This window comes from Cynocephalus volans, chromosome 5, assembly GCF_027409185.1.
Source record: "Cynocephalus volans isolate mCynVol1 chromosome 5, mCynVol1.pri, whole genome shotgun sequence".
Classification (NCBI taxonomy): domain Eukaryota; kingdom Metazoa; phylum Chordata; class Mammalia; order Dermoptera; family Cynocephalidae; genus Cynocephalus; species Cynocephalus volans.
The window spans coordinates 129,904,279-129,919,657 of NC_084464.1; the positions used below are offsets into that span (position 1 = coordinate 129,904,279).

The window sequence follows — 15,379 nt, forward strand, 5'->3', positions numbered from 1 at the left end:
TATTTCATTCATTCCAGTTTCAGTCAGTTGTCTTCATATCACTGGAATTTCTTCTCCATTATTTTCTATTTGGAGATCTAGAGGAATTGACATTTATTGAGTATTTATTTGCCAAGTCCTTGACCAGATACTTTGCATACATTATCTCGTTAACTCCAAACTATCTCTCAGTGGTATGCTTATTATTGACATTAATTCACAGAAAAGGAAGCTAAGAGTTGGAAAAGTAATGTTCCCAGGTTCCCATAAATGCCGGGACCACAATTTGAACATGGGAATGTGCCTATGTGGTTTTTGTTGCACCTCACTCACTCCATCTAAATGGTGCTTTTTTGAGGATCAAGTGATATAAATAGTATGTTTTCTAAACTATCAAGCACTATTTACACATGGAATTTCTAACTCATATTTTATAGTCTCTAACACAGTAAGGTAAGTAAATTGGTATGCCATAAATGTTTCAGGTTGTAATGACTATAATGGAACTTTAAAAATTAGGCAAAATGATGCCAATGAGTTGTTAGAGAACAAAAATAGAGTCTTTACCCATTTCTTTTAAAGCCACATTGTCAAAATGAAACATCTCTTCTCAGCAAAAAGTTATTAAATATGAACATGTAATAATACAATTATTTCAAAGAACATAATAGGGTTATAGAGTGAAATCTGAAATGAAATCTATGGTAGCATTTACTTTGTATTTGACATGAAATGATGAGAATACTTTGGAATTCAAAGTCACGTTGTTGCTGTTTTTTCCTCTTCCCCAGGTGTTCCAGATTGCCTATGTGATTGTGAAAGCGGCTAACTCCCCCCGGCCTGGAAACTGGATTTTGGAACGCTCTCTTGATGATGTTGAATACAAGCCCTGGCAGTATCATGCGGTGACGGACACAGAGTGCCTCACCCTCTACAATATTTATCCCCGCACTGGACCCCCATCATATGCCAAAGATGATGAGGTCATCTGCACTTCATTTTATTCCAAGATACACCCCTTAGAAAATGGAGAGGTAAGATGAAACAACTCACCATTTAAGTTCATTTAAAGATGGCAAAACAGGCCTGTCAGAAAGACTTGAGTATATCTGTAATTAATGTCAGGGAGATTTTAAAATAGGATTTAGCAGAAGTACATTTAAATGAGTTATTAAATAAAAAAGAAAAACTCAAGGTGATTAGAATTTTAACTACCTTCATGTGTCTCCCATCGCTAATAAAGATCAGAGAAGAGGAAATAGGCTTATGTTGGAAAGTCAATGATTGATTTTACATATAAAGAGACTTTCTGGATAAGGAGGATTGCTAATGATTAGGCAGGATTGGAAACCTTAAAGGAAGCCTTACGTTTGTGTGTACTCTGGTCTGAAGATGGAGACAAAAGAGGTGAATTTGTGAATATTATCCATATGAAGGATCCAAACAAAAAGGAATTCGGTCAGTCTTGGCATGTGTTTCTGCTGTTATCACATAGGGCTAACAGTGGGGCTTCTTCCCTTGGCCAGGCTTTGCTGAATAGTAATGCACAGAAAATCTCAGGTTCTCAATTATTTGCAAGCTGGGTTATATGCTTAATTCAAATATGTTCTGTTTCCTTGCAGTGTTTTTTATTCTGCGGTTAAGATTTTAGTCTCATTCATTAGTTTTAAGCCAGAGAACCAAACCATGGCTTCCCTGTTACAAGCTGTGTGCTCTTGATCTAGTTACTTAAATTCTCTGTGCCTCAGTTTTGTCTGCCATAAATTGGGAACAATAATAATAGTTCTTGTCTCATATGATTGTCAAGAAGATTAAATGAATTATTATATTTAAAGTATTTGAACAGTGCTGGCATGTACACTAAGTGCTCTATGAGCATTAACTATTTTTGTTATTGGTGCTGTTATAATGATAATAATAATAATGATAATACCTACTACTACTATTATTATTATTACACAAATAACAAAACCTTGACTTTGTGACCCTCTTGGATTCTCTAATGCCTCTTTATTGTATTTTCCTAACCTATTTCCCTTTAGTATATGTGGCCGACCTTCTACTTCCTTATGCACGTCTTCATTTATACTCATGTCTGACTTTCTCTCCTCACTAGTCTGTACATCTGGAGCTAGTATCATCTTTTATATTCACATTTTCAGAAAACCCATTTTCACATTCTGTCTTACCCAACCCAGCCAATCTGGGGTTATCTCTAAACACTTCTGGGGGAAAGTTAGGTTTTTGACATAAATCTATCAGACTTCCTTTTGGCACTGTTATTCTATGAATGTACTGCAGTGCCTCACTATATTACACATTCCATGTTCAAAAATACCAGTTTTGGGAAAAACATTCCAAATGGTGCTTTCAGCAGAGATCTCAATCTGCCAAATGACAAGGAGTCAAATGCAGTGAGTCAAACAGCTGTTCACCCTGCCTCGTGCCCAGAGACCGCCAATTCCTGGCCATTTCGGCCTGAGAATGTAGTAGCAGGGAATGCAGAGAGAATATATTTGAGTTGAATTTTTATTATTTTTATCCTGGAAACACTGGTTTACCCAGGACTAATAATTAGCTAGTATTTTAAAAACTATTCTTTGTCTTTTAAAAAATGATCCAATTGAGAAATTGGTTGAGTAATATAAAATTATTAAGGTAGATATGTAACTTAGGTAGATATGTAACTTGCAAGTTACATGCAATTCCCCCAACCATGCTCTCCCTACATTAATGGTATATCTCCATCCTTTAGACCATGTCAACCTGTCAATGTGGAACAGATGTTTGTTTATTTGTTTGTTCCTTTAACTGGCTATATTGTTTTCACTCCTAGATAACATTCAGTAAAAACTACTCATTGATGGTGACTACTAAGAACAACTAAGTCAACTTTCTCTGAGACATGTTTGCTTATGTATATTTGTTTCAAAGGGAAGTGGATAAAGCAAAGAACAGAAAGTAAATCAGAATATCTGAAATAGAATGATAGGATTTAAGAATAAGAATTATTCAGACCTGTTCTAGGCTATCTGCCCTTTTTATATAGCTTGCTTCATGGAATATGTTAATTTTTGAAATAAACAGACCCAGAGAAAGCACGTAGTATTCTCTAAGATTCCCAGCTCAACTGGTAATAGAGATAAGAATCTAGGTCCCCTGATTGCCAGGTCAATGTTTCTTCCATACTCTAGTAAAGACTAAAAGTTGATTTTAAAAAGTTGATAATTGCTAAACTCAGAAATGGTTTAGAGGAACTATTAAGTTGCTGGATCTAGTATAAGCAGAAGGAGTGCTAATTCTGAGATATCATGGATAGGAAACCTTCACGGGATTAGAAGTGCCTGGGTTTAGTTCTGATTCTACTTCTTTGTGAGACCATGGGCAGTTTAATTAATCTCTCTGTGACTGAATTTCTTTAATAGATAAATTAGTTTAATACATAAATATTTCTAAGGCATCTTTGTGTTGTAAAGTAATATAGTTTTGGATATCATATAACACTTGAAATATTCTAAAAGTTTTGGATGCTTGTCTCCAACATTTCCTAGACAAGTGACTGTGAAATAAACCTTAGTCTTACTCATTAGCTTTTAGTTTTCAAATGGTATACTTTTGGATAACCTCTGAAATAATAATTATTATTTATGCTCAAAACTTCTGAGAGAAATGACAAGTAAGAGAAGCAAACATATAAACCAGTGAATAAAACATGACAGTATAAGTGCTACAACAGAAGTATGTGCAGAAAGTGGTAAATATCCCCCTGGGTGAGAGGAAGGGGCCACACTGAGAAGATAACTTCTCAGAATTCAAGGAAATCAGCCACAACTCAGTGTCTCAAAAGTGTCAAGGCCAATACGCAAATTCATCTTCAATAAGGCCTATGTGATAAATTAGGTACATAACATAATGTACCTCCATTGCTGAAGAATGTTGTTATTAGGAATAGAATTCTAGGTTTGCAGTTATTCTGTTTTGGCACATTTTATTGTTTTCCGGTTTACATTGTTTATGTAGAGAATGTGGCTATCTGATTACCATCCTCTGGGGTGTCTTTTCTATGATTTCTTTTAAAATTTCAATCTTTGTTTTTGCTTTTCAGTAGTTTGACTATGATGGTCCAGATCTGCACCGCCCAATACAATAGCCACTATCCATATGTGGTTGTTTAAATTAAAATTAATTCAAATTAAATTAAAATTGAGTTCCTCAGTTGCACTTGCCACATTTCAAGTCCTCAGTAACCATATGTGACTAGTGGCTACCACATGAAATTGTGCAGGATAGAACATTTTCATCATTCCACAGGGCTCTGTAGGGCAATGCTGCCCTCGGTGATACCTTTTTATTTTCTAAATTAGGATTCACTTGGTTTGATATATCTGCAGAGTGATGTCTTTCCTCAGTTCAGTAAATAGCTATTACCTCTCCAAATATTGCTTCTTTCCCATTCTTTCTCCACTATAAATTTTAATTAAAACTAATTTGGAACTTCTTACTGTATACACTGTGTATCTTACACTCTTCTGTAGTTTTCATCCTTTTGTCTTTCTGCATCTTCATTCTAGATATTTTCTTCTGGCTTACTTCTAGTTGACTAATTCTCTCCTCAGCTATGTATAATCTGCTTTTGAAACTATTCACAGAATTCCTGATTTAATTTATTATATTTTTCAGTTCCTAGAATTTCTATGGTTTATTTTCAAATAGAAGTTTAGAGATTCTAGTTTTATATTGAAATTTTATATTTATATTAAAATTAAATTTAATAATATAGCTTACACTGAAATTTTCGATATTCTATTTTTTATGTCCTTGAGCAGAAAATAACAATTATTTAACAAGTTTTGTTTGATAATTCTAAAATATGGCCTTTGTGGATATGTCTTATTATCTGTTTGATCTGCTGATTCTTTTTTATTCTGTCTTACATCTTCATATGCCTGGTTATCTTTGTATAATAGAAGTTATATTTGAAAAAGTATATGTAGATATAATTTGAGGGCTAGGATATTACCTTTATCTTGTGAGGATTTTCCGATGCTTCTGCCAGGCAGTGGCAGTCTGGATCATCTTAATTCAATTTCAGGGATTCAAATTCCTGGGATACTCAGATGATTCAAAGCTGTGCTGTAACCCAATGACAGCTGCTTTAATTCCAGTTTACCCTCATTCCTAGGCTGCCTGTCTTTGGAGTCCAAGCCAACATGTGTGGGATATACCAAAGTACATACAAGTCTAGAATCCAAATTTTGTCCTTCTAACATAGAAAGGCTGTCAAAAGTGCGGCTCAGTCTCTCAGCCATGTCTCTGGACAGGGTAGTGCCCACAGGACAAAAACTGTCACAATATACCACTCACCTCTCTAGACATCTTTATTCTCCTTGATACTGAGAAGATTATTCTTTGTTTAGCCTCTTGATAGTTCTCAGATGCTTTTACACAGATATGTTTGTATATTTTATCCAGTTTGTCTAGTTGGTCATTGAAAGTATTGGCCCTAATTATATAATCTACTATAAACAGAAGGAAAATTGCATATGCTTTTTAAAAACACTTTTTAAAATTTTGGAATCATGTTAAATTTCCATAAATATAAAGAGTACAGAGAGGCCCCATATCCTCATCACCCAGCTACCCTAAGGATAATATCTTATGACCACAGTTCACTTGTCAAAACTAAGAAGTTAACATTGGGACATTACTAGTAACTGAACCAGAAACTTTATTCAGGTTTCCTTAGGTTCACCATTAATGTCTTTTTTCTCTCTGAGATCCAGTTCAGGATCTATGTTGCATTTAGTCATTGTGTCTCCCTGATCTGTGACAGTTTTTTTTTTTTTTTTTTTTTTTTTTGTCCTTTTCGTGACCAGCACTCAGCCAGTGAGTGCACCGGCCATTCCTATACAGGATCCGAACCTGCGGCGGGAGCGTCGCCGCGCTCCTAGCGCTGCACTCCCCCAAGTGCGCCACGGGCTCGGCCCTTTATGACAGTTTTAAAAGATATTTTTAGGAGATATTTTATAGAATAATACTGTTTAGGTTTGCCTGATGTTTTCTCATGATCAAACTAGGCTTTTGAGTTTTGAAGAAAAGTACGGTAGAGGACACAGCTTTCTCACTGTGTCACTCATTTATTTTTATATGTACATCTCTCCTGTGTATTTCCTTTTTACTGGTGTATAAGTCTTAATTTACTTCTACATAGATTTTTGTTTTAGAGAGCAGTGTCTACATACTTACTGTGATTAATAAGGTATAGTTTTGACTAAGTGTTGAATGATTATCTTCTTGCTGACCTTCAAAATATCCTTTAAATATAAACTTAAGTCAGAAAAAAGAAAAGTTAGAGTATTTTTAAGTCCCACCCATGAAACAAGGCATTATGAAATAAACATGTCTCAATGGTAACATGCTAATTAAACAGCAATGTTGATGTTTTAGGTGTAGAACATTAATAGAAAATGATCTTTTGGTGATTAATGCCAAATCTACTGAGTCTAAGGTTTATTACATTATTACTTGTCTAGAGAATGTTGGAAATATTTGCCAAAACTTTTACAGCATTCTAAAACATTATATTTCAGGTGAAAAGTACATCATTTTAGACCAGAAAGATAACTTAGTTAAATTCCTCATTGGTCTATTAATGGATATCCTGGCCCTTGACTTCAGCTTCTGTATCCAAACTTCAATGCTGGCCTCTGTCCATATCATCATTGGAGACACCTAGTCTCCTCCTTCTGGCCTCTTTAATCTTAACTGCATCATCTCTGCTTCTTTCTTCGGCTTTGTCTGTTGCTCCAGCCATGCCTACCCTTTTCCCTCTAAAATGTGGCTCATCCCCTCCCCTGACCTCCATTCTACATTGCTTTCAAAATCAAAAATCAACGAATGTTAATCAAGTGCATTTACTTCAGGACATATACCCAGTCCCCTAGGTAACTAGATTCAACAACTACCCAGAAAGAGATTAGCCCTGCAATCTTGCATTCTGGACTTGCACGCAAAGGAAGAAGAGAAGCTCACTCTGAGCTATGAGATAATCATATGGTATCAAGTCTCAGGGTCTGGCAAAGCGGGGATAATGGAGGACAGTGGAGGGATAATAATATGACCTTGTGTGTTGTTATCCAGCCTGTAAACAGAAGGAGGCTTTGAGCAAAAGCCTTAAAAGAATTTCATTTTAGATGGGTAATTTTGAATCATCAATGCCAAGAGAAGACTCAGCAGGGACCCTGCATTGCCCTGCCTTGAGAGAATGATACTGAGCTCTCTAATAGGAGTTGCCAGGTGTGAAGCAACAGACTGCCAGGGGCCTCCATTACTTTGAAGCTAGCCACAGGGAAAAGCTCTGGTGGGAAGAGTGACAGAGACATGCCTCTCCAGCAGTGCCACAGGAGCCAACTCCATCAAGGGCTACTGTCATAGCCCAAGTGCTGCCTCTGCCGAAAGCTGTTCCTCCAGATGCTATCGAGAACTGCTAACAAGAACTGCCACTTGGAGGCACCACTGGGAACTTGGCTTTGCTTGGAAATCACCTAGGAGCATGTGAAAGATGGCTATTCCTGAGGTCAGAGCTTTTAATACACTGGACTTGGAAGACGCTCAGGAAGCCCTATGTATATTTTAAACAAGTACTCCTGGTGATTCTGATGTCACTACTTCTAGCTTATTTTCAGATATTTCCAGTGTTCTCAAACCCTGGAGGAAAAGAAAATGGCACCAGTTATTTAGGAAAGGAGTATCAGTTATTTTAACTACTTCTAACTGAAGAAAGAGACTAACAATTTTCTGTAAGGAAAGGTGATAGGCTTTGGTGAACTGAATCTCTGGGCAGGTTTGTGTTGAATAAATAAACTGAGCTATGACTAGGTATTGATGGTTGAAGGGGTGGCTGCGAGAGGAATAACGTTAATAATTGGGGGATGGTTATAGAGATGGCACTGCTTTAGGGATCCTGGAATTAAAATTGTAATAAATGTGTTCCTGTTATATGAGATTCTCCTCTATGACTGGGATTATTATCTTTAATTTCTTTGGATTGTCACTAGACTGCTAACTAAATATTCATGGTTACCATAGTGATTTTGCTTCAATTTCCTCATACAGAGACCTTCAAGTTATTGACATATGATTTCCTTCCCTTGTTACCACAACCCTTCCCACTCTCCTGGACTGCAACTCTATGGACCTCAAATTCACTTTGATTCTGCTTTTGAAAGATGGCAGGCTTATATAAGAATCCCTGGAGAAACCATCATTAATTCTTGAAGATTTTTTTTTTTTTGTAAACTTTATGTAGAGCTTTGATATTATTTTGATTTCCTATGTGACAGAATTTTATATATACAGACAGAATATTTTTGTTCCTCTTTTCATCACCTGACATTATAGTGATCCTTAGAATTGCAAATACTAGAGAAGGAAGATGTAAAACCCAACACTGTGTTAAAAAATGTTTCAGAGATTCTCCTTTGATATAGGGTTAAGTGTGTAGCATTGTTTCATGTGTGAGTTTGTGTGAAAATGAGGGACTGGAAATGAGGGACCAGCCTTTATCGATTACTCTTGAGTTTCAAACTTCCTTTCTGTAAAAATAATTTCTGCAGTGACCAAGATGGGGCCAGTCAGTAGCTGGAGCAATGACACAAAAGTGCCTCCTTACAATGAGTTTTCCATGGAGTCCTCTAAGAAATGAAATGTTTCAACTCCAGTTGCAATGCAAAGAGCACTTGAAATGTTTTGGAATTACACACATAAAATACATAATTCATTTAAAGTATTTTATTATTTTATTTAAAAGTACATCTTTGTGATAAAATTAAGATTATATTCCTCTTTTCTTTCTGTTGATGAGTTTGTAGACTACCCTCCCCTCAAAAATTATGCCTAGAAAGTGTCAGCAAATCCTTGTTAAATTAATACAGTATTGTTGCAAAACAAAGATTATCAGAGAAACTGAATGAGAATGGAATTTTGAGGAGATAACAACAATATTTAAGAGACCTGATTATCTCAGTGTTGTAGAATAGATCTACCAGGCTCTACTAAAATGAAACAGAAAAGTGAACTTCTGTTAAGCTAGGTGAGAAAACCCAGGGTTGTGGTAGAAGGTACAAAGGTACTGCACTCTGTCCTTTGGGGTCTTCACTAGATTTGGCTTTCAGATAGCTCTGCCAGCGATTAACAATAGAGCTTGGACAGATGAGTAAACTATCTAATACATGTCCCGGACAGTTCCCATGGCTGTGATGAAGATCAAATTAGGTTGTTTATAGCAATGCGTCCTTATAACCTAAATATGATAGCAAATTATCTACGTTCTATAACTAACCTTGGCTTCAACAACCCTAATTGTGGAATGACTGAGCTGGAATGAGAGTAGGAAGCATGGAAGAGACAGAGCCATGTGGTATGGGGCCATCTGTAGCCGAGGCAGGGGCTACTAACAGGACTGAAAGAGTGAGCAAAGCAAAAAAGTGGGAGTTTGGTGAAGTTTAAAGGGCTGGAAGGAACAAGTGAGGGTCTCAAGTGCTGAGGTGGGGTTAGTCCAGGGCCAGGAAGATATGATGATAATAATTAACGTTTATTGCACATTTGTTTTAAGGCAGGTTTATTCTGAGAGTTTTACAAGTATAAGCTCATATTTATTAATATCTGTCTATTTTACAGCTGAGGAAAGTGTGGTATGGGAGGGCAAATAACTTTCCCAGGGTTTCATAGCTAGTAATTTTTGGAGCTGTGATTTGAACCAGTGCATCCTCAGAGCACCAGAAAGCTACAGGACAAATGTTTTCTTCTTTGTCTGGGGTATGCAGAAAATCTGCTGAACGCTGCTAGCCCTGGACTTCCCACCTCCTAGCAGGCCCTGCTGTCTCTCTGTGTGAGGGTGCCCAGGCCTGGGTTTGGGCTGCTGCCTATTTTTTAGCTTACAGTTTTAGTCTTTTAATATTTTAGATTAAAAAATTTTACCATTTCTTTTTTCTTTTTGATGTGTAAACTACTTTTTTATATCTAATATATTTTTTAACTTCACTTTAACTTTTATTTCCCTACACTTTCTCTCTCTCTCTCTCTCTCTTTTTTTGGGGGGGGGTTAATGATTTACAATTTCTGGTTTTAAGATTTTTATCTTGGAATATTTACATTTATCATATATATTTTTTTGTTCCTCAAACTTAATTCTGGTAAATGATTTATATTTACTCATATTATTTAAAATATATATTTTATTTTTTTTGGAATCTTAGGTGTTTCAATTGTGTCATGTACTTGTCAGGATTTTTTTTTTTTTTTAATTTTTTAGATTTGGCTTTTACTTCTCAAATAACTTTTTTTTCTAATTTCATCAATTTTATCATAGCTTAAATTTTAAGGTATTTGGCATTATTTTTGATCATTTTACTTTTAGCTTATTTCGTACTTTTGATGTTTAACTGTTATTCTGTATGTCTGGTATTTTATTGTTTTTATTCACTGCTTTCATATGGCTAGTAGGAAATGAGACCATAAAGATTTCAATGAGAGTAAACTCTCATGAAGAGGGGGCTTGTATTCTTTTATGCCCCAGCTCAGCTAATCAGTAGCCCTTTCAGCTGTTCTTAAAAGAGCTGCCCCCAAAACTTACATGGCTATAGTGAGGGTCAAATTAGATTACTTATGGCAATGTCGCCTTGTAACCTATATAATATGATAGTAAATTCTTCAGGTTCAATAGCAATCAGTATCATCTTGTAAGGAAATTTACAAAGGACCAAATAAGACTTAATATCATAAAGAGTCTTTACTCTAGCTTATACATCCAGTTGTGCTTCTCTTCCACACAAGTATTGCGAAGATGGGCACACAGGCATTTAAATATGCTAGCACCTTATTGCAGGAAATCTGGGTAAAATAAGTTCTACTTATATTCATTCCAATTTATTATAGAAAAAGCATATAATAAAGTTTTCTGAGCTGAGAATTATAAACTGTTGTTAATAATTTGGGTCCCAATTCTAAAGTGCATTGAGATTATGAAACTATGAAACAGGAACAATATTTGCTGTCTACAGAAAGAGGAAAAAAGCTATTACATGAATTAGGTATTGTAAGATGCTTTTAAAACCATCAAAACCTTTCTTGTGGAATTTAAAATCGTCCTGTGCAAACATGCCATGATGGAATGGCAGGTCATGCTAGATTTGATGGGTCTTACCAGTTTTATTTCACATTACCAAAGTAGAGTCTGAGCCTTTCTCTTCAAATGTCAATCCCAAGCAAAGGAAGAGGATTAGTAGATCAACTATTGTTTTTGTTATCAATAACATTGGCACTAGCCCCTTTTTCTGTGGTGCTTTGTCAGTTACAAAGCACTTTGCCGTATGTTCTTCCATCTGATCCTCACCAAAGCCTTGCAGACACTTGAAACCAAAATTTGTATTATTCTCATTTTACAGATGAAGGTTAAATAACTTGTTTGAGGTCATATAGTGGTAAATATTCAACATTAATCTCTGATCCAAATCTAGTCCAGATACTCTGATGGCAAATCGCATAATCATTCCCCTTCAAAAACTGGACCCGTAGGTCCAATTAGCTATCTTCTAAACGTGTATTTACTATTGGTCACAAGGGCTTATGTGACACTGTGTAGATAATTAAGTACCATCTACCATCTCCACTGGGCAAAACCTGAGGGTGTGTCAGTTAATCAGTCTCACACAGGAAAGATAATGTACTATTATCTTTATTGCAGAAGTATACATAAAAATACAACAAAGGATCTTGAAGCTATTAAAATAACCTTCTGATCCTTAGGGAGACTATTTCAACACTAGAGCTATTATCAAAAGTCCTTCAGATGAGTAACTCAGGAGTGGAATGGTTATGATTACACTTTACAAGCAAACTTAAAAAGATATCAAGAGCTTCTTTACTAGCTCTCCTGCTAAGAAATGAAAACTGGAGAAAATCTACTGCAAAGCATTCTAGCCTGAGGATGTATACTATTTTGTACCATAGCAGACCGGCTGGAGCCAAATATTTTCATTGGAAATACATAAATGAATAACTTTACTGAATTCTGCCACCTGGGAAGTACATTAGACATATTATTTAAATTCTAATCATGGGTAGCAAAAATCCTATAATACTCATTTATGACGACCCTGACAAGATAACAAGTTGGACAATCGTATTTCCTTGTGTAACTTTGCTCTTTAGCTTCATTCAGTAATAGAAATTGTTTATTTTCTTATTCAACTGATAAGCGCCTTCTAAAACCAAACCTATTATTAGGTTGAGCCATATGAAATTGCCAATATTTGACTACTTTTAATTTAAAAAATGCAGTTTCATATGGTTTAAACTAATATATGCCAAAGCATGAATAGAAATACTGGCAGAAATTTAAACTGTCCTAAATATAACCTCAGCTGTACACAATATTTTAGCAAAAGCATCAACATAAAATCAAATTCTTTCACTGAAACAATAATTCATAAGTATTATAACTTATCCTAGTTTTTTTGTGAGGGTCTTTTCCTTACCCGATTAGTAATATAGTGAATATTGAGCTCAAAATGAGTCATGTTCCATTTGTTCTTTAGTTTTGTGGGTAAGGGGAGAGCAGCAAATAGCATTTTCACATGAAGGCATTACAACAGGTGCCATGGGGAGCCATGTGCAAGTTGAAGGTTACTAGCGATAAGGTTGGGAACTGTGTTGTTTTGCCTTATAGACTATAAAGCATGTATGTGTACATCTGTGTTTCTACACAGACACATTCTAGCACCTTTATATGTAAAAGCAGAATCACATGTGTAGATGTTAGTTGTATCAGAAGTGACAACTGCCACCTTTTTAGAGGCATTTCAGATATTTTTAAACCTGGCATCCACTTACAGCAGTTATCCACTGTTCTTTTCAGGATGAATTACCTTATTGCAAGACTATTTGTGAAAATTCTTGAAGATGATGTCAGGAAAAAAATCCTCTGTTGCTTTTTGAAGAAAAGGAAGTAGAATAATGGTTTAATTTTGCCTTCTTCCTTATCTCTACATTACTTTACTTCAGTGGATGAAAAACATTTTGCTCTTCCTTCTTACAATTTGTTATGTTGCATTCTTTTTTCTTATAACAAGATAAACTTTTGTGTTGAATTAACTGCAGTAGAGCAGCTCACGTATTAATCACTGTGAAGTAAACGCATTATCAAAAAGGCAGGATACCAAAAATATGGTTGGGAGACAATTTCAGTTCAACCACTAAGTGATTTGATATTATGAATAAATTTCAAGGGTTTATATAACTAATAGTAGTGTTTAACATTTAGCTATTTTTTTCGTTAATATGTATTGTGCATCACCTATGTGGCAAAAACTGTTTTAGATGTGGGGGATAAAAGACCTTACATTTTGGGAGGATTAGATAAGAGACGAGATAAATCAAGGAAAACATCTCAGAGTCTGGGAGAAGGTGGTGAAAGCATTCCTAGCACAGAAAAAGCTGGGTTACAGGGTTACAGGGAGGGAAGGAGGGAGGGAGGGGGAGAGAGAGAGAGAGAGAGAGAGAGAGAAGGAGAGGAAATGGCAGTGGTCTATCTAGGGGACAGCATGGCTGCCACATAGAAAATGTGGGAGGAAGTGAAGGGAGACAGGCTGTGTTCACAGCAATCACTTTGACTCACCGTGGTTATTTCAGCTACTGAAAAACTGAATAAATTCAGTGGAGAGGCTGTCTGTACTGAGCTGTAAAACAGTTTCAGAATGAGAAAATTCCATTTTAAACTTACATTTAGAAAAAACCCAAACCAAAACACCTACTTTGCAGAAACATGCCACAAAAACAGATTTTAGGGGAGCAGAATTCTTTCCCTGTACATTAATTACGGTTAAGTGCTTGTTAAAATAAAAATAAGGATGTTTGTCAGCATAAGGAATGAAAACATTTGGGGATTTTGCTTTAGTTTATAAAATGTGTCCTGTTTTATAATTCTTTCCTGACAATGCTCACATAATGTGGGGTTCACTTTTTAACATGAGGGACTCTATCACTACAGTTGTGATGTTTTAACCTCTCATTTTTATCCAGTGTTTTGATAAGTTTCTCTACAAAGTGGTAAACTTTTAATAATTCCCAAACAAACACGGGGTAATGTTTGACTTCTAAGTTTTTGTCACAGATAAACCAGTCCAGTTGGCAGAAGATGGGTGTATTCTTTTTGTTGGGGTTTCATGCTAAGAAAAGTACAAGCATTTTTCTTGAGACAATGGCTAACAGAAAGCATTAGAAAACTGATGGAACCCAAATGTGGAGAGAGAAAAGCCAACAGCAAAGCAACTGGCTTAGTCTTCAGCACTTTGTGTTGCCTGGGTGCCATGACAGTCTCTACTAGTTAATTCCATTAAGCATATGATGCTTGCTAACAAGGCCAAACTACTTATATGGGCTATTTAAATACAGGTGAAACTCTGTTGATCATAAACTTTGCTGTGCAGAAGTTTTTAGTTTGATTTAATTCCATTTGTTTATTTTTTCTTTTGTTGCTTGTACTTTTGGGGTCTTATTCATAAAGTCTTTGCCCAGTCCTACATCCTGAAGTGTTTCCTCTGTGTTTTCTTCTAGGAGTTTTGCAATTTCAGGTCTTATACTTATGTCTTTAATCCATTTTGAGTTGATTTTGGTAGCCAGGCACAGAAAGAGAAATACCACATGTCCTCACTTATAAGTGGGAGCTAAGAAACAAAGAAAGAAAGAAAGACCATAATAAAACATTGAACTTTCAGAAGGAGAGAACAGACCTATGGTTACTAGAGCTGGGAAAGGGGCAAGGGAAGGGGTTTAGGGAGTCATTGGGTAAGGGACACAAAAAGTAATTATGATTTGTTATGATGAACATGCCAATAATATTGATTTGGTCATCACATACTGTACACAAATACTGAGAGTCAACTCTGTACCCCATAAATATGTATAAATAAAAATAATTTTAAAAATAGAATTTAAAAAAAATAGGCAGAACAACGATAAGACAAACAAATGAACACAAACCCTCTCTGTGACCACAGAAAGAGCTTCTAAAGGTGGACAGAGGACTGCAGGTGGTATTTTCAGCAAGATAAATTATTAGGACAGTAGCAAAATGAGGGTAAATTGTGTTCTGAACAACATAAAGTGTTCATACCCTTCTTCTTACCTGTAGAACCACTCTGCTAAAATTTGCCAAGGCTCACTAGTGTCTTTGAGGCACCCCATAGAGGGCAGCCCAGGAACATCAGTCACCTTCGGCCCTGCCCTGGTTAAGCCCCTGCATTAGGATCGAGAGGAGAGATGGTTCAGGACATTTTATCCCTATCACTGGAAAAATAGCACAGTTGGTGCCTAACTTTCTTTTCTGAACATAGCACAGGTA

General features: G+C 35.9%; 1 protein-coding gene across 1 annotated transcript in view; it reads left to right on the forward strand.

Moving 5' to 3' along the window:
• LAMA2 (laminin subunit alpha 2) overlaps nucleotides 1-15,379 on the forward strand; it is a 547,521-nt gene that overhangs the window by 168,827 nt on the left and 363,315 nt on the right. The window contains exon 4 of the mRNA XM_063098359.1: nucleotides 771-1,013. Within this exon, the coding sequence (XP_062954429.1) occupies nucleotides 771-1,013 (243 nt within the window). The remainder of the gene's footprint in view (nucleotides 1-770; nucleotides 1,014-15,379) is intronic.